The sequence below is a fragment of the Hyaena hyaena genome, unplaced genomic scaffold (assembly GCF_003009895.1).
Source record: "Hyaena hyaena isolate Hyena2069 unplaced genomic scaffold, ASM300989v1 scaffold_22, whole genome shotgun sequence".
Classification (NCBI taxonomy): domain Eukaryota; kingdom Metazoa; phylum Chordata; class Mammalia; order Carnivora; family Hyaenidae; genus Hyaena; species Hyaena hyaena.
This window is the reverse complement of record NW_024080654.1, coordinates 6,011,573-6,037,038: the sequence shown is the minus strand read 5'-3', so window position 1 is coordinate 6,037,038 and position 25,466 is coordinate 6,011,573. Positions and strand designations below refer to the sequence as shown.

Sequence of the window (25,466 nt, the reverse complement as noted above, 5' to 3'; positions counted from 1 at the left end):
GATCTTACAGAATTAAAAGATAATCTTTTATAAAGCAGCCTTTAGAAGTTAGGTTTCTGGAGACCAGAGCCCTGATGGAACCGTACCTGATCTCCATGCGTCCTCTGGACTGCCTTATTTGTGGGAGTCAGTAGATCCCTTTCACTGTTCTAGGAAAATAGCTACAACAGCTGAGAAGTGCACAAAGTGTTCGCAGCGCCCCGGGGAGCGCAAATATCAGCAAGACACACACCTACGGAATACTTCGTTTTTGTGGTATTTCAGCCCGATTTTTGAAAAAATTGTTATGGCTCATGCTCTGTTCAGGATCCTCCTCTCATTTGGTCAGTATATTAACGTTATACACGAGACATTTACTTCCCTGGTGGTCACGCAGCGCCCCTTCCAGACCAGCTGGGCCGCCTTTGGGGGGCAGGTAGGCAGCGTGTCCATTTGGTCGTCAGACAACTGCCTTGAAAAGCCTGGCCGTTCCTGCCGTGTCCTGTTACTGGGGAACAAGCGCAGCCCAGAACTCAGCGCCCAGCAGGAAGTGTGCGCCCCACAGCCTTCTTGTCCGGGGAGTGCGCGCGCCCCCACAGCCTTCTTGTCCGGGGAGTGTGCGCACCCCACAGCCTTCTTGTCTGGGAAGTGTGCACTGCAAATCTTTCTTGTACGGGAAGTGTTCAGCCTCAAATCCTTCTTGTCCAGGAAGTGTGTGTACCCCTAATCCTTCTTGTCCAGGAAGTGTGCACTCTAGATCCTTCTTGTACAGGAAGTGTGTGCACCCCCAAATCCTTGTACAGCAAGTGTACACTGCAAATCCTTCTTGTCCAGGAAGTGTGCATCCTCAAATCCTTATACAGGAAGTGTGTGCACCCTCAAATCCTTGTCTGGGAAGTGTGTACCCCAAATCCTTCTTGTCTGGGAAGTGTGTGCACCCCCAAATCCTTCTTGTCCGGGAAGTGTGCGCTGCAAATCTTTCTTGTCCGGGAAGTGTGTACCCTCAAATCTTTCTTATATAGGAAGTGTGCACCCCAAATCCTTCTTGTCCAGGAAGTGTGTGCACCCCCAATTCCTTCTTGTCTGGGAAGCACGCACCCCAAATCATTCTTGTCCAGGAAGTGTGCACCCCCAAATCCTTGTATGGGATGTGTACCCCCAAATCATTGTCTGGGAAGCATGTGCACCCCCAAATCTTTCTTGTCCAGGAAGTGTGTATACCCCTAAATCCTTCCTTAATTGAATCCTCTCAGTTCTGGATAAACAGAGTCCACATTTTCCTGGAATAGCATTCAGAAACAAAAGATTTATATGTACAGAGGAAAAAAATTATAAAAAGATGAAAAATTGTCACTTTTTTATTTAAAAAAATTTTGTATTCCATCTCCTTCCCTAGACAATAATTAATAGTATGAATTTGGGTGATATTAGCTTTCTAAAACTAAAACTTTTTTTCAGTTTATTTATTTTAAAGGAGCCTGGGTGGCTCAGTTGCTTAAGCGGCCGACTCCGGCTCAGGTCATGATCTCGCGGTTTGTGGGTTCGAGCCCCACATCGGGCTCTGTCCTGACAGCTCAGAGCCTGGAGCTGCTTTGGCTGCTGTGTCTCCCTCTCTCTCTGCCCCTTCCCTGCTCATGCTCTGTCTCTCTGTCTCTCTCTCTCTCAAAAATAAATAAATATTGAAAAAAATTTTATGTGTTTTAGAGAGAGAGGCAGTGAGGGGGACAATCCCAAGCAGGCTCTGCACTGTCAGCCCAGAGCCCGGTGCAGGGCTCTGTCTCACGAGTCCAGAGCCCGACATGGGGCACGATCTCACAAGCCCTGGGATCATGACCTGAGCCAAAACAGAGTCGGACGCTTAACTGACTGAGCCCCCCAGGCGCCCCTGGGTGATGCTAATCCTTTAAACAGCTGCTGGCCAGTTGATGAAGCTGGTATTCCTCCGAGGTTGGGATAGGACTTGCAGTTCTGGGCCCGATTGTGATACATGTTGCTGTCAGTTAAAACAAAGACTAAAGCCACATGGTGGCTAATCTTTTTAAAATTTAATACCTAATTTCTAATTTGCAATGCTTTTGTCCTTCTTCTTGAGGATAATTTAGTTTGCATTTTCCAGCAGCCAGGTTTTTAAAGTAGTCCTTAATTACACCATTAATTCACTGTGTGTGTCTGAGTTTTCAACAGTCCTTCAAAGTACCACCAGTTGGTTATTGATTGTCTGCCTTGTGTGTGATTTGGGCCTATTTGTTTATTTATTTTGTTGGTGCTAATTGTGGGGCCGGAGAATCGATGGAAAGTGCAGAGAGAGTTGGGCACTGACTTCCGAATTGATTTTCCTCTAGACCGTTTTCTTGGCTGTTTTTGAACATCGACTCACCGAGGTGAGAACAAAGCAAACTCTCCGAGATGGGGCAGAGTCACTTTGGGGTCTTGTCGCCTGGGATGTGTATAAGGCAAACGTTAGGTCTTATGTGTTTAAGGGTAAAATATAAATCACCCTGTCTGTCGAGTTCAGTATTCAGTCAGTAGCTCACATGATCACTTCAGCCTAATCTCAGATCTTGTCTTGTTGATAAAGTTATTGTTAAATGTTTTTCTTTTTGTATAGCTTCAGGCTTCTAGAAGAGTTGACAGAACTGTAAAGCACTCTAGGTACACTTCCTCAGATTACCTTGAATACACATTGCGCTACAGTAAATTCGTCTTTTTTTTTTCTTTTTTTTAATTTAAGGCTGGGTAGTTACTGACATTCCGACGTGGCATCTGAGGTTAGGGGAGGCTGCAGCAGGTTCAGGATTTGAAAGTTTTTATCTGCTAGTAACTCTGCACCCACGTGATCTTGTCTGCTGCCCTCGTGCTGGTGGGTTTCTCAGAAACGCACGATGACTGTCGCACTAACGCGAGTCCTTGACGTGAAACAGATTCTGCCCTTGGCTGCGGGCCCGCTGCTCGGGGCCCCCGGGCCGGCGGGCGGCTCGCGCGGCGCCGCGGGGGCCTGGGAACTCCGCTCTCTCGGCTCTGCACGCCGGGCTCACGGGCTCGGGTTCGACTGTGGCTTCAGTTCTAAAGGCTCCGAGTCCTGGGCGGGTACTCGAGGCCCCGCGAGCCCCCGCTTCCACATCTCCCGTGCGTGTGTGACAGCGGTGCCAACTCATGGGCTTGTGCACGTGTGAGGAGGCAGGCGGTAGCAAGTGCGCAGCATGTCACTTGCTGTTAATTAATGTAAGAAGAGCACTGGATACAATTTGGACATCCACTGGCCCTGCTACGTCTGTGGTCTTTCTCTAGATTGTGGTGGTCTTCGACTTTTCCTTTTTCTGTTCAACCATACATTTATAAATGTTCCTTTCAGTATTGACTAAATTTGGGAAGTTCTCTTTAATTTACTTTAATATATTTACCATAAGAATTTGACAGTTTAGACAATTACATTTTGTGTTTGATCTTTGTATGATTAAAATTTAGATATTTTTGTCTCTTCAGTTTTTTTTTATTTTAACATTTATTTATTTTTGAGAGACAGAGGCAGAGCACAAGTGGGGGAGGGGCAGAAAGAGAGGGAGACACAGAATCTGAAGCAGCCCACAGGCTCTGAGCTGTCAGCACAGAGCCCGATGCAGGGCTCGAACATGCACACTGTGAGATCATGAGCTGAGCCGAAGTCGGATGCTTAACCAACTGAGCCACCCAGGCGCCCCATTGTCTCTTCAGTTCTTACATTGGTTAATTTTCCCTCAATCGTGTAATGAGTTATAACTTAGTTATAAAATAACTTAGTTTAAAATCATATTTCTTCAAGTATACCTGTAAGTAGCTACACGTGACTCCTATGTAACCACTCATTTACAAGTAATTTATTAGGGGCACCTGGGTGGTGCAGTCGGTTGAGTGTCTGACTCTTGATTTCCGCTCAGGTCACGATCCCAGTGCTGTGGGACTGAGTCCTGCGTCGGGCTCTGTGCTGAACGTGGGCCCTGCGTGGGATTCTGTCTCTCTCCCTCTGCTCCCTCCCCCACTCACGCGCCCTCGCTCCTCCAGAAAGTAAAAGTAGTTTAACTATCTGCATAAGGAGATGCTACTCTCTGTAACCAGAGAAAAAACAAAATATGGATGAATAGAAATTGTAAAAAGGACCCAAAGTGGAAATTGTGGAGATGACAAGTCCAGTGACCGAGGTGAGGAAAAACCACTAGTGCGGCTCAGCGGCAGGTGGGGCAGGGGGCTGCGCCTCGAGGGCACACCGGCTGAGGCGACCCCTACGAGGAGCAGGAGGAGAGGAGGAGGGGGAGAGTCTGAGACACTGTGGTGCCGGACGCGCAGGGGGCGCCACAGGTCCGCGGGCGCTGCCTGGTGAACGAGCTGCGGGAAGACAGAGGGTCCTCGGAAACTCGAGAAGGCCCTCGATGCGGTGGGCAGTGGCCCGCCCCTCAGGCCATGGGGCCGCGAGGCCGTAGGGAGATCCACTCAAAATGCTGAAAGGAGTATCTGCCAGGCAGGAATTCTGTGTCCGGCAAAACTCCACCTCAGAAATTGTGGAGAAACGAAGTCATTTCCAGAAATAAAACCTGAGCGCTCCTAGAAATACAGACTGTTGACACGGAGTCTTGGGGAAAGGGAAACTCTGAACAGGCCTGTAGTAGGTGAGGAGAGTGAGCCCGTAATCTCCGCTTCCCAGTAAAGGGCCCAGGGCTAGATAGCTTCACTGGTGAGTTTTACCAAATATATAAAAAGTTAACACTAGTCTTTTGAAACTCTACCAGAAGACTGAGGAAAGAACACTTTTTTACTCATTTTATGAAGCTACTATTACTCTGGTCCCAAAGCCAGAGAAAGACAACTCAAAAAAACTACAGAACAGTATCCTTTATGGATATAGACGCAGAAGTCCTCATCAAGTACTAAAAAATGGATTCGAAGTTTAAAGGACTGTACACCATGACCAGGTGAGATTTCCCCCCAAGAACACAGGGGTAGTTCAGCACAAGGAAGGTGATGAGGGAGAAACATACCGTCATCTTAGTCGATGCGGAAATAGCATTTGATGAAACTCAGCACTCTTTCATGATCAGAACACTCACAGGAGGAATAGAAAGGAACTTCCTCACCTAATAAAGGGCGTCTGTGAAACGCTAACAGGTAACATCACAGTGGTGAAAGGGGGTGTACTCTCTCCAGATCAGCAACAGAGTGGTTCGCTTCGATTTTCTTCACCCTACTCAGTATCGCACCGGAAGCTGGATGTTCCCATCAGGGCATTTGATGAGGGAGCAGCTGGAAAACAAAGATACTCGGATTGCAAAGGAAGTAAAACTGTTTCTCCTCATAGATGACATCATTTTATATATAGAAAATTAAAGTGTTCACAATCCACATCTAATAAACACTCTTGCCAAATTAGCTGGATACAAGATCAGTACATAAAAATCAGTTCTATTTTTATATACTTGGCAATAAACAATCCAAAAATAACTAACAATTCTGTGTATGACAGTGTCAGAATTAATCAGATACTTGGGGAGAAATTAAACAGAGTGGAAGAATTGTACTGAAAATTATAAAACTGTTAAAGGAATGAAGGCAGACTTAAATGCATGGTGCTTCACGTTTATGGTTTGGAAGACGTGATACTGTTTTATCAGAAATGTTTTTAACTTTATTTTTGAGAGAGAGAGACAGACAGCGAGCAGGGGAGGGACAGAGAGAGAGGGAGACAGAATCCGAAGCAGCTTCAGGCTTCTGAGCTGTCAGCACAGAGCCCGACGTGGGGCTCGAACTCATGAACCATGAGATCATGACCTGAGCTGAAGTTGAACACCTAACCGACTGAGCTCCCCAGGCGCCCCTCTGTGATACTGTTAAAATAGTAGTACTACCCCAGACGATCTCACGTTTGATGTGATCTCCACCAAAATTCCAGTGGCCTCAGTCATAGAAATGGAAAAGCCGGTCCTCAGAGTCCTATGGAAGTGCATGGGGCCTGGAAAGCTACATGCACTTGAAACGAAGAACGAAGTTGGAGGACTCCCACGTCCTGTTTTCACAGCACACTACAGTGCACGGAAAGCACAGGAGTGGTTCCGGCACGAGTATAGGGTCCACAGTCCAGAAGCACATGCATCCATGTCTGTTTGGCGGTTTTCAGCAAGTGCTCCAAAACCACTCAGTGAAGGAAGAATGGTCTTTCCAGCAGGTGGTGCTAGGCCAGCGGGACGTCCACACACACAGTGAATTCGGAGCTCAACTGCATACCATGTATAAAAAGTAACTCAAAGTAAATCCCACAGCTAAAGCTGTGTGTCAGTCTCTGGGACTGTGGATTGGACATGTGACCAAAAGCATAAGCAACAAAACAAAAACATAAATTGGATTTCATCAGAATTACATTTAAGGACATTATGGAGAAAGTGAAAAAAACACAGCATGGGAGAATATATTTGCAAATTACATATGTGGTAAGGGGCCAGTATGCAAAATATATAAAGAACCATCACAACTCAGGACCAAAAAGATAAACATCACAATTGGAAATTGACTTTACCAGACGAGATCTGCAGAAGGCCGGTGCGCACAGGACGGGTCTCAACGTTAGTCGTGAGGGAAGCGTGAGTGGAAACCACAGGTGGCTGTCCTACCCCACTCGCGGGGATGGCATTGGGCCAGAGCACAGGCTGGAACATAACAAGTGCTGGTGGAGATTTGGCGACCGTGGAGCCCTGGTGCAGTGCCGCTGGGGACACGGCGGTGTGGCCGCTGGGGAGCAGGGCTGGTGTCCCCTCGGGAAGCTACGTGCACCCCCAGCCGTCCCAGGGATGTGCCAAGAGAGGCGATTGTCACAGAGGCCTCGTCACTGGCAGGACAGTCGTGAAGTGGAGGCAGTGTGGCGTCTGTCATCTAACGGGTGGTCTGTCTATACCACAGAATGGATTGTTCAGCCCTAAGAAAGAGTGGCACTTTGATGCGTGCTACGGCACGGATGAATCTTGAAAACGTCAGGCTGAGAGATACAGACCAGATGCAGGTCACATGTTGTATGATTTCATTTAGTGAAATGTGCAGAATAGGCCAAGTCAGACGGAAAGGTTAGTTTTGTCAGGGGTTGTGGAGGAGAGAGGGGTGGGGGTGCATTGCCTGATGGGAGGAGAGAAGGGTAGGGGAGGTCATTGCCTGATGGACATTGAGTTTCTGCAAACGCTGAGGGTGTTCTGGATTTGGATGGCGATGGTGGTCGCACAGCCTTGCAGTGGATGATATTAAAGCACTGAATTCTCACTCTGAAATGGTTGAAACGGTAACCGTACCAGGCGAAGGCGTGCCAGCCGCGTCCGGCTCCTAAGGTTTAACTTTCCTCCTTTGCTGAGTCTTGATCCTGCCTCAGTGGTGGTTGCAGGGGCCCCTTGATACCTGTCACCAGGCCTGGCTGTTCCCAGCCTCTGGTTCCTTTGGCTGCCTTTTGGGAACCTCATAGGGAGATTTGACGTGGACAGTGACATGGGCACGAGGGTGTCTCAGAGGCACAGCGAAGCCCGAGACCCCAGGGCGCCCACCCTGCGGTTCTGTGTGGCGCCGGCCAGACTGAGCGGGACAGAGACCGAGTGTGCCAGGCCGGCTGAGGTGGCGAGAGGGAGGGGGGCAGAGTGCTCCTTAGTCCACCCCGGCTCTCACTTGTACAGTAGTTTCTTGGGAGTTTTTCTGTGAGGGGGAGAAAAAGTGTCCTCGCCAATGAAGAATAGTGAAATTGCCTGGTAGAGAAGTCTGTTGATGTAGTGTTTCCAGACCTTTAGATCAGCGGTACAGTAGCAGACGTTTGCTTTTATCAGCGCGTTCAGTAAGAAGGGCCGTCGGCTGTTCCCGATCTGTGCACCAGCTTGAGCAGGCGGTGTGAGAATAGGTGATTTCTTTTGGTGACAAAGTCACAGGTACTGTGCTTTGTTATTTGCATTTGTAATGGAAGGAAGAGTTAAATTTCAAATAGAAGTTAGTGCCAATAAAGTGTAATTCCCAACCCTTCCACGTTTACAGACCCTTCTGCCTTCTGTGCCGTGGACCCCAGGTGAGGAGCCCCCCAGTTAGAATAATAGCTACAAGAAAAGTCATGACCTGGCCCAAAAAACGTGGACGGGAGCTAGTTTTCTGAAGAGTTAACGCAGGTGTGAGCTTGTACTTGAAGCGCCGGTTCTGCCTTGGGCCAGGGGTGGGGGGGGGCTGGGGGCGCAATAGATGCCGGTCAGGGGTGGGATCGGGATCTTTCTCTGCTCTTGGCCCTTCTTACTCTGACCCAGCTGTCCACTCCTCACTTTCCTGCATTAGGCTCCGACTGATTGCAGGGGGTCCCAGTGTCTCTGTTGCTGGCTGTTCAGAGCTCCAGTTACGTTGGCCCTTCTGGCAAGCTCTTTCCGTGTGCCAGGTTTCCCCAGTTTCCCTGGAAAGGCTGGTCTCTCTCCCCTGCAGTGGTCCGTCGTAGCTGCCTCTGGGTTTGGCCGTTTGCAACCCAAGAGTGAGGGAGAGGCCTCCGAGCCTGGCCGTGTCTGGAATGGAGCCCTTCAGGACCGCCCCTGGGCCCGGCGGCAGGTTCGCTGCGAGTTGTAAAAGCATAGGGCCCTTGCGCCCCCCAGCAGGGCTGTACCGTGCGCACCGTGTGCTGTTATGACGTGGAAGGGCGGGCACATGTGGAGCGCTGTAAGAACTTACAGATTCTTAAGTGATTAAGTACTTTCAACATTTGGGGGAAGTTTCTACTTATCTTTGGTTACAGAGTGGTACAAATGAAAAAACATGGAGAAACTGTGAGGGCTAAAGTAGCTCACATGGGTTTTCTGCCCTGAGTGATGACGTGAACATATTATGCCAATAGTTCACCGTTAATCTTCTTTGTTTTTATTTTTTGCTTTTTGGAGAATTCTTGTGAAAGGGTGAGGGACTTCAACTGGGAGCAAACACAGAAGGGAAAGAGGCAAATGTAAGCTTTCTTGCTTTCAGAATTCAAAAATTTCCAAACTTCAAATGTTTACTTAAATGCTCTGTAAGTACTCTGAAGGTCTACATCTTTAAACTGGAAGGAGGGTCCGTGGAGCGGACTGGGTGGGATAGGTGGTGACTGCTCCGTGGAGCGGCTGCGGTGCGTCCAGACTCTTGTTATTCTGTTTCTTGTGTATTTTTTCTAAGGATTACTGAATTTAAAAGTTTATAATATAATATAGTATAATATAATATAATATAATATAATATAATATAATATAATATAATATAATATAATATATAGCTTTTTGGCACTTCCAGCCCCTCCCTTGACAGGCTGGGATTTTCCTGCTTACTGTGTGTGCGACCCTTCCGGTTCCAGTGCAGAGCCTGCGTGGCCTGCAGGGGCGCTGGGTGGGGGGAGCCGCAGGGGTGCTGGGGGGGGCTGCAGGGGCTCTGGGCGGGGGGGGCCCAGGGGCGCTGGGGGGGGCCTGCCTGTTGCCATTTGGGGTTGAGGTCTTTGTGTAATGATGGCTGTTTCTTAGAAGCTATGTTGCTTGCTAAGAAAATTACCCTCTTCATTTCTGTTTTTAGTAGGGAGACCTTGGCATTTGTCCAACAGTTAATGAGAAATCATGGTACAATTATGTTATATTTTTTTCTCCGTTCTTTCTGTGTTTGACACATGGTGAAAAGTAAAGAACCTTGAGTGGAAAATGCATCAGTGAAATAAAAGCAATTATGTTCTGACCTTGGTTTTTTTTCTTCTGCAACTATATATTTTTCAGAGGATTAATTAAATGCCAGGATGGACCTATTCCTCTCAGTGTTTGCCGGAGAGTGATTGCATACTACTTTGCCCTCGATGGGGTGACGCTTCCCTAATTTCTAAAGATGACTGAATTGTCTGAGTTTTTTATCTTTTAAATTAAATTGTCTTATTGCTCATACTGATAAAAAGCCGGCTGCACCCCATCTATCAGGATGAATTAGCGTGTTGTTTGTGGGAGCTAACTCTTCCGTTTACGTGCGTAACTGATAACAAAGACAGCAGCCTTGTCATCTGCTGAGTGGCGGGCTCGGGAGCAGTCCTGGCACGGTGACCCGGTGACCTTTCACGGGACTTGTGGGGGGCTGGTGGGCTGGTGTCAGGGGTGGTTTAAGTAGATCTTAACGTGATGATCGCTTCTGATCGAGGTACCCATTATCCCTCAGAGCAGTCGTTAGTGATGTGTTTAAAATTAGAAAGGGAATAGTAGTCAAAAAATCTAAAAGTGCAGAGATCAATAAGTACTAGTTTGTACCTAAAGAAAAGAAATCTGATCTCATCCTCATGGTCCCAAACTCGGCATTTATTCACATACCTGCTTATAAAGGACGGTGGCTGTGCTGTGTGTTGTTGATCCCATGTGGCCCTGACTTGACAAGGATCGAGTAAGACCTTAACACCATTAGGAATTTTGTTCTCTTAAGTATTTACCCTGAGGAGTAGATTTCTGTGAACAGGAGACAGATGTGTGTTTTGTTGGTTGCTGTGAGGAGGTGATGTTACCGAGCACCGTTTTTACTGGCACCTCATTGGCCTTAATTACTCGATTCTTTTAACAATATTTTTTTGATTTAAAAATATTTGAATAATTAAAAATTTTTGAGCGTATGAACAGAAAATTTATTAGTAATCCCATCATGAACAGATAAGCTGTTAATATTTTTGTATATTTCTTTTTATAGTGTATTCTTATGTGGTTTTCTATGTGTGTATCAGATATGGTGCCTGCGTAGTACTTTGTAACCTTTATTTTTACTTTTTCTTTTAATTTGAAGTAAATAATGAAAAATTTCTTTTCAACCTTCACTGAATGTATTTCTGAAACATACTACTTTGCATTCCTGCTTAACCAGATACAGTGGGGGCTATTTAGTAATGAAAATTTCATGCCATGAAATTTTATTCTTCTATACCAGGGCCTCGTAAGCGTGATCTCTGAAACTCCTGAATAGCACAGAAAACTGTATTTTGTGGAAGTATACATTTTTTTCCCCAGGAGGAAGATCTGTACTTTTCATCAAATACCCAGAAGAGTTTGTAATAATTAAAAATGAACTTTATTTTTAGTGACTACCTGATACTATTTTATAATTTGTTATATATTCCCTTATCTTTAGGAGTGTATTCAGGGAGCCTGGGTGGCTCATTAGGTTAAGCGTCCAACTTCGGCTCAGGTCATAATCTTGTGGTTCGTGGTTCGAGCCCTGTGTGGGGCTCTGTGCTGACAACATGGAACCTAGAGCTGCTTCAGATTCTGTGTCTCCCTCTCCCTCTGCCCCTCCCCCGCTCATGCTCTGTGTCTCTCTCTCTCTCTCTTTCTCTCTCTGTCTCAAAAATAAACATAAAAAAAAATTAGAAGTATATTGGCAGTGTGGTATGCTCTGACCAAAAGTACCTTATTCCAGTAATACAAGGATAATATTTTATTTATATTTTTTCATCTATGTTTATAAATGGAATTAGCCTATAGTTTTCATTTTTGGTATAATTTTTATCAGGTTTTACTAGTGTTATATTAGACCCATAAAATAAATGTTCTGTATATTTTTCTGTGGTCTAGAATAACATCTTTTTTGTTTTAAGCTTTTTTATTTTGAGAGAGAGGGAGAGAGAGTGTGTGCGTGTGTGAGTGGGGAAGGTGCAGAGTGGGAGAGAGAGAATCCCAGGCAAGCTCCACACTGTCAGCACAGAACCCAAGGCGGGTCTCGAACTCAAACTGTGAGATCATGACCGGAACTGAAATCAAGAGTCAGATGCTCAACCGACTGAGCCACCCAGCCACCCCGCCACCCCAAGAATGATACATTATTTTAAAGTTAAGTAGGTACTGTGCCATAGTGATAGCATTTTATGTTTCTGATTTCGAGTTCTCTCTTTCTCTTTTTGGTTATTTATGTTTTGCTAGGAAACCATCAATTTTGTATTGCTATATAATTACCAAAAATATTTTTAAAATTCTTTAAATCTCTCCTGTTTCTATGGACACGCCTTAGTCTGCGTTGTGCATTTAGAACTTGTGGAAGAATCACCAGAGAGGTATGTTACGATTTAAGTGGATTTTGCGGTCCCACTGGGGAACTGGGTTGTCTTGTTTAACGTGGCCAGTGCGGAGTCTCCAATCATCCAGCTTCCATGTTAAGATACTACCACGTACTGAGGTGTGGACCACGTGCCACTTCTCCCTCAGAGGAGCTCCGGCTCCTGGGAGGAGTGGCTGATCCTAGGTGCAGAGGAGAAAGGAGTGAGGGGAGCCTGGGGCACCTTCCGTATGAGAAGCAAGGAAGACAGCTCCGGTCACGTCTACAGGACCGAGCAGCCAGCTTGAAGGGAAAGCAGGATGGAACGCCAGTAAGGATAGTAACTCTAGTGGATTGAAACATACATGCTCGTAAATCCGCGTTCATGCTGAGAAAACACAAATCCACTGGCCACCGTTGAGGCTGGGAAACACAGATGTTATCCAGTACCTCCTCTCTCTTGATCAGTCAACTTTTCCCTTTTTTAATCTTCGGATGCAGTTAATTATAGTGACAGCTTCTGTGGAGGCACCCTGGCTCGGAGGTAAGGGTGGTGTGTTACAGAGAAGGTGCTAGTGTGGTCGATGGAGAAACGATGCCACCCAGAAGGAAACACTGACCCCGACATTTTATCCAAGGAAGGTTCTAGAGGGATGAAAGACCTAAGTAACAAAGATAACAGGATGGGACTACTAAAAGAAAATTATCCATAATCTAGAAATGGGAAGATCGTAGGAAGACATTTACCTCCACAACAGAAATGGAACAAAGCAAAAGCATGGAACATACTGTAAATGGTGCCAAATGATTAACTTGGAGAAAATAAATTTGTAATACTTGATCCACAAATGGTTGTTTTCCCTAATATAACAGAATTTTCATATATTGATAAGAAAAGGACGGCATTGATAGATGGTTGAGGAGATGAAAAGACAGTTTATGGGAGAATGAAAGCAAACGGCCATCAGCATTATGGAAATGGGCCCCACTTCCTGTGTCAGAATAGTAACGGTACAGGCAGCCGCGACACCACCATCTGACGAGCAGTCTCACATGGGCGACAGTGCAGACCTGGGAGCGTCCCGCTTGTGGGAGTGTCCGTGGACGTGGCTTTTGGGGAGGGAAGGGGAATATGGCGTGTCTCTAAAGATGAAAAATTGATTTGACTCAGCAGTTCTAGTAGAAATTGAGTTTATTGAGACAAAAGCACGAACCTAATAGGACACAGGACTGAGGGGCGGCTGGGGGCTCAGTTGGTTGAATGTCTGACTTCTGCTCAGGTCACAATCTCGCAGTTCGTGGGTTCGAGCCTTGCGTCGGGCTCTGTGCTGACAGCTCGGGGCCTGGAGCCTGTTTCAGATTCTGTGTCTCCTCTCTCTGACCTCCCCCCCCTCCAAAATGCTCTGTCTCTCTCAAAAATAAACATTTTTTTAAAAAAAGGACAAAGGACTGAGACATGAGAACAGCCTCATGCCTTTTCTCACGTCAGGTGTCTGGTTGGTCAGTGGACCCAGCGCAGGTGAGGAGCACAGCAGATGGGAGAAGCCTCTGCAGAGGTGGCTCTCAGGAAGGTCGCTTCCTGCCACGTCACCAGACGGGCAGCTGCCGGCCACCCGCATGCCCAGGTCTGCCTGCAGGCAGCAGCCCAGGAGCAGGGTCCGTGGTCTCCGGCACCTCTGTGTTCCTGACCCGGGGGCTCCGCGGGGCCGGGCCAGCGGGGGGCTGCGCGAGGGCAGGAGGGGTCAGCGGAGCACAGGGGCCGTCGCACCGCACCGCACCCCTGGATGCCTGCAGGTTTCCACCGAGGCAGACGGGGCGGCCCCCTGACCCAGAGCACAGCAGAGGTGGTGATTGTGCCCGGAGTGAGGGTCATGAACCCTCAAGGAGCGGCCTGTGTGGTTAGGCTTGTGTTTAAAAAGTCTGCGATGTTTGTGATTCCATTTTGAGAGCGATGTATCCAAACCGGTTTTTAAGACCGGTTTTGCTCTGTGAGGGGTGAGTCTCCCGTGCCTGGAGAGCTTTCCTTCAGGATGACTGCCTCGGGGTCGCTGGTAGCGAGCCGTTGGCCGTGAGCGCCACGCACTGACGCGGCCGTGCCTCTGCTCTCAGTTTTTCGTAGCCTCGGATCCAGCAGTCAAGACGGACCGGCTGTGGCAGGACAAGTACACGCTGCGGAAGTCGATGATCCCCTCCTTCATTACCATGGACCAGTCCCGGAAGGTGAGGCCGGGAGGGAGCGAGCGTGGCTGTCGTGGCCCTGTGTGTGTGGCAGCCGGTGCGTCTCGGACAGGAGTGTATTAGTCGAATACGTTGACATGTTAATATGTATTTGTTAGTAACCGTCTTTTCAGTTCCTGGAGTTCCCTTGATGCCATCCCAGATGTCCTGTTACTTAACCAAAAAACAATTAAAAATTTTTTATTTTTTTAAATTTTTTTAATGTTTTATTTATTTCTAGGAGAGAAAGAGAGAGAGAGAGAGACAGCGTGAGCAGGGGAGGGTCAGAGAGAGAGGCAGTCACAGAATGAAACAGGCTCCAGGCTCCGAGCTGGCAGTCAGCACAGAGCCCGACGCGGGGCTCGAACCCACGAACCGCGAGATCTTGACCTAAGCGAACGTCGGACGCTTAACCGACTGAGCTACCCAGTCGCCCCAATTAAAATATTTTTAAACTTTATTTATTTTGAGACAGACATAGCATGAGTTGGGGGGGGGTAGAGATTGAAAAAGAGAAAGAGGGGGAGAATCCTAATCAGTGCAGAACCTGACGTGGGGCTTGAACTCAAAACCGTGAGATCATAACCTGGGCTGACAGCTTTACCAGCTGAGCCACCCAGGCGCCCCTCTGTGACTTCATTTCAAATTAATAGTCGATTTGTTGCTTATGAATATTTGAAGTAGTTGGATGATTAATCATTTTTACGTCACGGTAACTGGAGGATATTTTCCTTTTTAGGTCCTTTTGATTGGAAAGTCAATAAACTTCCTGCACCAGGTCTGTCACGACCAGACGCCCACCACAAAGATGATAGCTGTGACCAAGTCTGCCGACTCGCCCCAGGACGGTACGGGGCGGTGGCGCATGCGTCTATCTATTGCCTGAAGTGTTTTTTGTCCAGTAGGACTGACAGAGTTTTCGAATTGTTATCTGAAATACCTTCACACTCAGTGTGACGTGTGTAACATTACCGTGTAAATTTTGAATTCCCTTTTTTATGTGGAGTTAACCAGTAAGTCTTGGACTAGGTGCAGCTGTTTTATTCTTCTTCGGAATTTGTTTTTAAAAAAATTTTTTAAGTGTTTATTTTTGAGAGAGAGAGAGAGAGAAAGAGAGAGACAGAACAAGCTGGGGAGGGGCAGAGAGAGAGGGAGACACAGAATCTGCAGCAGCTCCAGGCTCCGAGCTGTCAGCACAGAGCCCGACGCGGGGCTCGAACCCACGCGTCATGAGATCATGACCTGAGCTGAAGTAGGGCGCTAACTGACTGGGCCCCCAGGCGCCGCATGCTCTTCCTAGGAAATTGTATTACTTTCTTTAAAAATGATCTAGCGACAGTATGGCAAAATAAGAAAATAAAGGAAAAATGTCTGTAATGGTGGCCACGCGGAACACAGAGCGGCTCCTTCAGAAATCAGCAGGAAAGTGCTGGTTAAAGGGCCGCCTGCGTGCGATGTCCTGCCGTCCCGTCGTCCGCCGCTGCCCTCGCTTCCATTTTTCCCAGCTGCCGCCCGCCCCAGCGAAGTGGTTCCACAGTGTTTTACGTGCACGGCTTTCTGTCCTGGCTGTCTGCTGCTCACGCCGTCATCGTGACTCCGTTCACTGTGGCAGCCACAGGTGACTTGACGTGACTCTTCGTGAGAGTGACTGCCGTTCATGAGCGTATACTCTAGGTATGAGGATAAAAGTGTGCAAGAAAATGAAATACTAAGTAATGAGATGTAGGAGGTGGTAAATGAGAGGTACCGACACCGCGCTCCCAGCAGACACGGCGGGCGGTTCGCCACCAGCACTGCGCTCCGCGGTCGCTCTGGGAAGTCGAGCTCGCCGGCCCGGGGTGTGTGCCCTTCCCCGCCTCCTCCTCCCTCAGGCCCGGTGGCCACAGGTCTGCCCTCTGCTTCCACTGCTTCAGGTCCCACACAGGCGTACGCGACGGCGTCTGCGTCTGCCCCCGGCCCGTCATGTTGCCACAGTGACAGAGTAGCCTTTCTTCAGGTAGAGAATAGCCCCCGGTGTGCGCACACCACCTCCTGAGCCTTCGCCAGTCGCCGGACACCCGGGCTGCGTCCGTATCTTGTGTGTCCTAAACAGTGTGCGGTGAGCATACGGGTGCGAGCACGTTGTAGAATCCGTGTTTTCATTTTCTCTGGGTAAAAAGACTGTACTTTCACGGATCATTTCTATAGTTCATTTTCTCTGGGTAAATACCAAATGCAGTTACTTGATCCTACGTGGTTTCATTTTTAACCTTTCAGGGGGCCTCCACACTGTTCTCCGCAGTGGCGGCACGAGTGTGCACTCCCGCCAGCAGTGCACGGGGGCCCCTTTTCTCCCTGTCCTCGCCAGCACCTGTCGTTGCTTGTCTTTGATTCTAGCCATTCTGACAAGCGTGAGGTGATACCGTGTTGTGGTTTGATTTGCATTTTCCTACTGATGAGTGAGGTGCAGCAGTGTGGAGTGATGCTTAGTATCCAGAGGACACACTGGAGGAGGTGTCCAGAGGGCATTCGAAAAGCTACATTGAAAATACAGATGGGGGCACCTGGGTGGCTCCGTCGGCTAAGTGGCTGACTTCAGCTCAGGTCATGAACTCACAGTTCGTGGGTTCGAGCCCCGGCCTCAGATCCTGTGTCTCCCTCTCTCTCTGACCCACCCCACTCACTCTGTCTCTCTGTCTCTGTCTCTCTCAAAAATAAATAAACATTAAAAAAAGAAGAAAATCCAGGTTAAGGTCAGGGCCAGTGTAGGGCTTTGGGAAGTGCCTGTGTCACCCTGCTGCTTAAGGACGGGGTCCCGGGCGCAGCAGATGCTGCAGCCCTCCCTGTCCCTGCCCCAAGTGTGAGTCACACACACAAATTAGCGTAGACTCTAAGCATTCATAGATCGCAGTTCGGTTCCTAAAATAGAGAGAGAGGTTTTGGGGAAATCCGTGTGTTTAAGAGGAAGGACCACGAGGAGGGGCCAGGAGAACGGTGCTGACAGCGCCCCCCTTGCTCGGCGCGGAGGGGACGGCCAGCCCGGGCCCCGCGGCGTGTGGCGTGCGGCGTGCGGCCCCGCTGCTGTGCCGAGACCCACAGACCTGGATTTTCGCCCGTGAAGGAAAGGACAGAGGCCTCCGGTGACGCCTGGTGCGGGAGGCCCGGGGGCTGCTCTGGGCCACGGTGACAGCGGTGACCCTGGGCCCCGCCACGCCTGCCGGACATGGCTTTCTTTGCTGTCAGGCTTAGAACAGGCTTGGGAAGGTTGGAGATGACGAGGCTTGGAAAACTGCTAGTAACACAAAAGCAAGGGGAAAAGCCAAATTTATATTTCTTAAATGTGAAAAATGTTGGATATTTGGACAGACAAGAATGTAAGGGCCGCCTGAGCCATTAGGAACAAGGAGGTGCGTTTCCTGAGAGGCCGCGGGTGAAGGTCGGTTAGCGTCGGACCTCCTCTTCGGAATGGAAGCCTTTCGTGACTTGGCGGTGGCCGGGTCAGCACGCTGCCGGGGCGCGAGGTTTGCTTCTGTAACGCTGCGAGGTCCACGGCGGTACCCACCCGCTTCCCACCCCCCCCGCCCCGCCGTAAATGTGACGCCGGGCCTGTTACTGTCGTTGGACCCCACCTTTTGTGGAAAGTAGCGGCTGCTCCCTCGCTGTGGACGCCCACGTTCAGGTGGGGTTGGGGCGGCAGCAGCACTGAAGCAGGTTTTCCTTAACGGGACAGTTGTGCTGGACATTGAGCAAAACCAGCGCCGGCGTCCTGTGCTGTTTGGTAGGCGAGGCCACGGCCAGGCCACGCCGTGCTAAAGGCCTTGCCTCTTCTGGCTTAACCTTGAACAAGCGTGCTGCCTTTTCTCAACCTTGGACTCAGCATCGGGTGTTCAGCCCAAGCGTTGTTATGGTTAAGAAGAAAAATCAGGTATTTCATTTTGTCAGCTGTTTTGTGCCACAGAGATGCAAGCCAGCGTTCACAAGTTCCGGTGTGTGGGACCTCCAGGTGCTCTCTCTTCTCGGCGTAAAACCATGGAACCATTCAATTTTTTGTGTTACGACCGCGAGTTAGGCTTTTTCACTGGTGACAGTCCGCTCTCGTTCGCGTGCCCTGGAAAGCCTCCCACAGGTCTTCCGTCAAGGGTGCTCTCTGACGCCCTGACGGGTGGGCGCGGAGCACCCGGCCTGTGACAGAGGCGGCAGCTCGGAGCTCGCTCACCGTGTTCATTCCCCAGACCCCGTGGGCCGCGCAGCACCGGCCCTCCCCGTACCCCATCCCTCACCAGAGCGTTTCAGCGGGATGTTGCTTTAGTAGTGCTGTCCGAGCTAATTGGCCTTCAGGCCCAGGAAGTGACAAACTGGTCGGGGCCTCTCGTGGGTCACAGCGCAGGCGCCCACGGCGCGTCCAGCAGACGACGGCCTCTTTGGTTTCTTGGGCTTGGGGCTCATTCACCTTCCTGTACGCGCAGCCGTTGGGTGGTCGCCGGGGCCTTTTGTGGGGTGGGCGGTGATGTTTGTGCGTGGAGCTGGTAGTTTTATCTTAAAATATGAGTTATATACGTCTGTGCTTGTTTTGTTCTTTACAGCTGCGGATTTGTTCACAGATCTGGAGAGTGCGTTTCGGGGGAAGATTGATGCCGCCTACTTGGAGACCAGCAAGTACCTGTTGGACGTTCTCAACAAAAAGTACAGCCTGCTGGACCACATGCAGGCTGTGAGGCGCTACCTGCTGCTGGGCCAGGGCGACTTCATCAGGCACCTGATGGACTTGCTCAAGTAAGGAGCCCCTGGGGAGCCCTGAATACACGTCCCTGAGGGCGCACGTCCCTGAGCGCGATGGGGGCTCCTCAGCTCTTGTTTAAAAAGCAAATGGCATTAGGGGGAAATTGGCTAAATTCTTAGAAGACATATTGGTAAGATGAAATCTGAAGATTTTTGGAAAAATTTTTGATGAAATCAAGATTGTCACGTCAAAGTCCTTTTTTTTTTTTTTTCCCTTATTCTGTGCTTTACTCACAGACCAGCCCGTGGGCCTTGTGGGCGCCGTAGTACTGACGGCCTAGTGTCTGAGGCATGTGCGGTGTGGTCACACTTAGTGCCTGTTTCAAACAAGCCCCAAAATTGTGTGTTTTCAGGCTGAACTTTTCCCCATATTAGTAGTTTAAATTGTTTCTTGGGGGAAAAAACCGTAAAACAGAATTACTATTTTTGTTTTGTTCTGTGACATTTTTCACAGCATCTTCCATCCCAGAATTAGATGTAGGTCCCTCCCCGGCCCTGCAGCAGGGCCTGTCCGTCCCACCCCTGGCTCTAGACACACCTACCCTCGGTGCAGCCGGGCTCCCCGCGGGTGTGTGGGAGATGCCTGCTCGGCCTTCGGGGATGGAGATTGGGGTCTTAGGATGTTCCTTTTGGAGCCTGAAAGAGCGCGTGGCCTTCCAGTCTTACCTGTGTGATGGTGCGGTGGTTCGGTGGCTCGGTGGCCTAGTCCTCAGCTGTCCTGGGCCTCCGAGTTGCCGAGGGAGCTGGCTGAGGGAAACCCTGGGCTGCCCACGGAGGAGCTTGGTCCCTCGGGGGGAGCGGGGGACCAGGAATGTGCATTCCTACCTAGGCCCCTGGTCCAGACACAGGCCCCTGCAGTCCCTCTTCTGCCCTGAAGCCTGTCTTCAGTGTGAAAAGTAGTGAGTTCGGGGCATACTGACTGTGGTCACTGACCTTCTACTTGCTCGTGCTGGTGGGTGACCGTGTCCGTCAGCTCGAGAGGGGTCGGTGAGCTGTGAAACAGGTGCTTGTGGGAGTGTCATGTCTGCCCTGAGCGGAGAAGGGGCCTCAGGTGAGCTGAGTGCTGAGCTCCAGCCCAGGGCCTGCCGGAAGCTAGGCGGGCAGAACAATTTGGAGGGGAGATGCCATTGGCTTCAATGGGGGTTCACAGGAGCATGTGGGGCGGGCTGGCCTGGGGTGCAGTGTGCAGGTTGAGGTGGGCAAGGCAGCTCTTATGGTTTGTAGGTGAGGCCACGCTCACGGTGCCCATCACACTACCAATAAGGCCATGTAGCCAATTGAACGTACTTGCCTTATGCTCAGTTCTGGTGTTTAGAGCATCTCGTAATCAGATTTGTTTCTTGAAAGCATGTTTGAAGTTTGTGGTTTTAAGAGGGGGGGTGTCCCTGATCTCCCATCTGCTTCAGACTTCTCTGAGCGGTGACGTCGTGGCCCTTCTTCATCGGTCTCTGCCCCACATTTTACTGCCACAGAGGCCGAAGCCGCAGAGCTTCCGTGCACACCTGGGGGTGATTGGCAGGCCTTTCCCCACTTTTACTGAGCAGTAGTCAACCTAGATCACTGGGTGAGCGTAAGGCGTACTGCCCGATGTCTGGAGCCTGTGCTGTGAAATGTCACCACAACAGGCTGTGCTAACATCCAACTTCTCACACAGACACATGAAAAGAAAAGAAAAAAAAGGAAAAAAAACCCTTTTCTCTTCGTGATGAGGAGTTGCAGGATTTGCTCTTTTACCGACTGCCCTGTGTGTCACACGGGGTGTTGGCTGTGGTCCTCAGGTGGCGCACTCGCGTGCCGCAGCATGTTGGCTCCAGGGCCCCCTTCCTCCACTCCCCCTCCCCTCGGGCTGCGTTCCTAACCAGGCCCGCTCTCGCCCAGGAACATTGGCTTCCTGCTTAGCAGCCCGGGCCATAGTAGCCTAAGGAAGTGTTTGCTGATAACGCGGCAGTTTTCAGCCGCTAGAATCATGACGTCCCTGTGTCTCCTTGTTTGATTGAACGAAGACCTCTGCCCACTGGGTCTGTGCAGGAGCTTCCGGTTGTGTCCGTTACTTCAGGCTAGACTTGGGTTGGAAACTTGATTTGTTAATGTATGTGGCACGTGTAAGTATTTCCAATTTAAGCAGAATCAAAATTAATTTTTTTTTGAGATTTAAAGAAATATTTTACTCCCCAAAATACTTGGTAAAATCCTGTTTACAGTTAATTTTGTCGAACTTTTGTTCCTATGTTGTAGTGGTTTGTCTTTATAGTTTTTGTAATTTGAACTTTTTATAATTTTAAGTTTTTACAAAGCTCTTCAAGAATTCAAGTAACATCTTTTATTCTTATAAAATCTGTGAAGACCAGAACTTGTCCGTCCAGCTACGACTTTGTATCAACACAACTTGACTGGAATTCTTGAAACGGCCGTCAGAGCAACCAACGCCCAGTTCGACAGCCCTGAGATCCTCAAGAGACTGGACGTGAGGCTGCTGGAGGTACTGTGGCCCTGGTCCGGCATGCGCCGCGAGCTCCCGGGGCCAGCGCTCCCACCAGCGTTGCGGCGTCGGCCGTGCATCTGGTCTGAGCTGCCGGGTGGGAGTCGTTGCCGGAGGCCGGCCGGAGCCTGCACTGTGCTGCTGGGGCAAGGGCCGCGTCTCTAAGCACGCTGGGCCTCTCCGTCCGCTCCTCGGGCCAGGGCCCCATGGGGCGGGCTCCACGGGCAGAGCACACGCGCGCTCACCATGGTGCTCGGGGTAGCACATTGTGGGGTGAGTCTTAGCTCCCGTTAGTGGTAATGTTGCAGGAGGCATGGGGATGACATGTGATAATAACGTTTATGAAAAATAGATGTTTTTGGTTTCAGTTTGATAGAAGAGTTTTCTGAGGGGAACGAGTATTAGAAACATCACACTGTGTAGCTGTGATGAGGGACCATTAGCAGGGCTTGTTGGCTTTTTTTAAATGTTGACTTTTTTTTTTTTAATGTTAATTCATTTTTGAGAGAGAGAGAGATGGCATGAGCAAGGGAGGGGCAGAGAGAGGGGACACAGAATCTGAAGGAGGCTCCAGGCTCTGAGCCCTGATGTGAGATCATTACCTGAGCTAAAGTCCGATGCTTAACCAACTGAGCCACCTAGGCGCCCCTAAATGTTCACTATTAAAGGATGCAGGACATATAAGGCAGTGAGTTCTTGTCATAAAAAACTGGTGACAAATCTTTAAACGATTTTGTGAAATTTATTCAAAATACATCACGGGCACCTTAGTGCCTTAGTCTGTTAAACAACCAGCTCATGATCTCAGCTCAGGCCATGATCTCACAGTTTGTGGGTTTGAGCACTGTGTCGGTCTCCATGCTGACAGCTCAGAGCCTGGAACCTGCTTCGGATTCTGTGTCTCCCTCTCCCCCTCCCCCAGTCACAGTCTGTCTCTCTGTCAAAAATAAACATTTAAAAAAATGTCTTTAGTAAAATAAAATAAACACTATAAATGAAACCCCACAGCACACCATTCATTCCACAATATTCTTAGAGCATCTCTGTGCCCATGGCTTAAATGCTGAGGGCTCAAGGGTTGGCAGACAGATCTCTGCTATCCTGGAACTAACACTCATATGTACTGAGTGCTTTTCAAAAATTGGGCTTTATTTTACTGCTTTTTCTTTGACGACAGATTTTTTTGCAGTAAGTGCAGCATTGGCAGGAGGGCCTACAGTGTTTGTTTCTGTCCCCAGGTCTCTCCAGGTGACACCGGGTGGGACGTTTTCAGCCTGGACTACCACGTGGATGGGCCTATTGCCACGGTAAGGCCATGCTGGGCGATTTTATGGTCCCTGTGGCCCTTCAGCTTGCTTACTCTTTTGTTGTTTTAGAACGGGCTCTCTTCTCTCAAAGCTTCTCCTGAAGGCCAGCACTTGACCTCTGGGCAGACCCCTGAAGGAATACGAAAGCCAGGATCCTGTGTGGTCTTAGATAGTCATTAGCGAGTTCTGAAATGCTCTGGTATTTTACGAATTCCTACAAATATCCTAGAGTTCAGCAGGCATGTGGAAATGGATTGCTCCTTGGGCCCCATTATCCTTAGACCACAGTAGCTGATTCAGGACAGACAGAGAGGGACGAAGATGTGCATTGTAGGCGGTCACACCTGTGCCACTCAGACCTCAAGTCTGACGTTCCCTGTGCCTGCGCTGCCGCTGTCCTTGGTGCTGGCGCTGCTTCGAGCAAAGTCCCGGTCCCTCCCAGAGTGAGGTCTCTCCCAGGCCATGAGAGACCAGTGCTGTCCATGCTGGGCTGTCGGCTGCCTCTCACTCTGGGGCAGCGGCCGTGCCTGGGACACGTGGCTCTAGTGTCTGCCGTGAGCCGATTGCTCCTGGTGTGCTTGTTTCACACACATTCCCAGTGTTTAAGCTGCACCAGATCAGAGCTGCTGTATTTTAAATGCATAACTGCTCTTAGATTTAATTTTTTGTCATACTGAGATTCGTTTTTTTCTCCTTTGACTTATATCCTGAATACTTTCCAACACTTATTTGTTAAAATATTCTGTTGTGTACGCTGTTATTTAAATCAGAAGCTTTAGTGTTATTTGCTTTGTTAATACTGACTACGTTGCATATAATTTTTTCGCAGTGTAATAGATGCCAGTGTAGAGGCCTTTGTGTTTGTTATTTCATAGAACGTGAGTGCCTCGAGTATTAGACAAGTTGAATGTACTCATATGTACAGTTAATTATTTCACGATACTGCAGACTCACAAAACCCGCAGAGTTAAACTTGCATGCCTTGTGTACAAACAGTTGGTTATGTAGTATGTTTTTAAAATTTTAGATTTTTGTAAACTCTAATCGAAAGAGTCAAGAGAAGAAGTTTATATCCTAGATTTATTTAAAAATCAACTTTGGGGTGTATCTCTGTCTATGGCTAACGCGTCTTGACTTTCGTGCCAGCTCCAGCAGGTGGAGGGCGTGCATGGGGGCCGCACTGGGTGGGTGCGGGGCCGTGTGACCCTGGTGGTGCTGTGGGGGTGGGGGGTGCGGGGTGCTGTGGGGGTGGGGCCTTGTGCATCCCATCTTTGCTGTTCCAGTTATGGGGTTTGCCGGTGTCCCAGATTGTCATGTTTTCAGCTAAATGGATTCTTTTACTTAAAAATATACTTCTAGAGTCAAATTTTGGAAGAAGATGGATTTTCTGCTTCTTCCTTATTAAATTTACAGTATTATTTTCATTCCCTTTCTAGTCTCATTGAGATTGCTATTTTTGCGTATAATTTAATTATAACGAGTACATATCTTAGTCACACAGTTTCATCTTATGTAACAGTGTAATTTTAGCTTCTTGTTAATACTGGGAAGGAGGATGTGGAGAGGTTATCTGTAATCTTCTCACTGGGATATTGGGCAGCATAAAACCCACTGACTTGTGTCCTTGATCTCCAGGGTGTTAGGTGAGATGGCAGAAGCTTATTTCACATTCTGCTGAACGTCCTGGTGCACAGGAGTGAACTGAAAGACCAGGCCCACAGCAGGGCTAACCGTGGGGGGTATCTGCCCATGTGAACACGGTGGGGTAGGGGAGTGTCTTCTCTGGAATAGCGCCTGCTCCCGACAGATCTGAGTACACGATGCTCGTACGTTGGGTCACGTGAAGTGCGCTCTGGGAGGCCGGCCCCAGGAGGATCTCCACGAGGCAGCATTTGTTCAGCAAAGATTTCTGTGGTTGATTTGTAAGATTATTTAATCCAGTCACCCCTTATTTCTGTAGTTGCAGACACAGTGGTGCGGGCAGCACAGCAAAAACATAATCCCCGAAACAGCCCTGGTGTGTCTCAGAGTCTGTTTGGAGCAGGTCCTGGCCCGTCCAGTATAGACAGTGCAGCCGTCAGTCAGTACTGAGCACTGCTGAATACTGGCACCAGAGGCATCCAGAAGAATAAACAGGTAGTCCTTGTAACGTAAGAGCCAAGGATACATAAAAATAAGACAAGAGTAAAGCAGTCTACAGCTAAATGCTAAAATTGTAGGGGTCAAGTGAAAGATGTCCTGTCTGGACAAGGGGGTCAGTGGTGGGGCCAGGGAAGGGTGTGTGGCCTGTGTCCTTGAGTGCCAGGCGGGGTTGGGACAGGAGGAGAGTGGAGCAGGCAGGGAGGGGCATGAGGAAAGGCCCCAGGGAGTGAACGCAGCTGGGCTTTGGGTGATAAACAGGCCGTGCGGGACCACGCCCGGTCACTGGGTGCCCTGCCCAGAGCTGCTGGGAGCAGACGCCCTGCTGGGAGTGGCGTTTCCAGTTCTCTGAACTGCGGGGACAGAGCTGCTGACACATGTAGAGGCATCCTTGCTGAGGGCCGAGAAAAGAGTACACACGCCCACTTCTGTGCACACATTGGTGTCAGAAGTGTGTTTGGCCACTGTCTGCAGAAAATCCTGTACCAGTATGGGGCGGCGGGGGGGGGTGGGCGGACAGACTTACTAGACGATTTTTTTGTGATTCGTCTGACATTCTTACTTAA

General features: G+C 49.2%; 1 protein-coding gene across 3 annotated transcripts in view; it reads left to right on the top strand.

Moving 5' to 3' along the window:
- The window catches only part of TUBGCP3 (tubulin gamma complex associated protein 3), a 76,994-nt gene that overhangs the window by 31,745 nt on the left and 19,783 nt on the right, over positions 1 to 25,466 (top strand). For 2 of the 3 annotated variants that reach the window (XM_039226638.1, XM_039226636.1), the window contains exons 12-16: positions 14,110 to 14,220; positions 14,957 to 15,065; positions 18,780 to 18,969; positions 21,319 to 21,454; positions 22,693 to 22,761. In XM_039226638.1, the coding sequence (XP_039082569.1) occupies positions 14,110 to 14,220; positions 14,957 to 15,065; positions 18,780 to 18,969; positions 21,319 to 21,454; positions 22,693 to 22,761 (615 nt within the window). The remainder of the gene's footprint in view (positions 1 to 14,109; positions 14,221 to 14,956; positions 15,066 to 18,779; positions 18,970 to 21,318; positions 21,455 to 22,692; positions 22,762 to 25,466) is intronic. The other variant, XM_039226637.1, reaches the window with a different exon arrangement.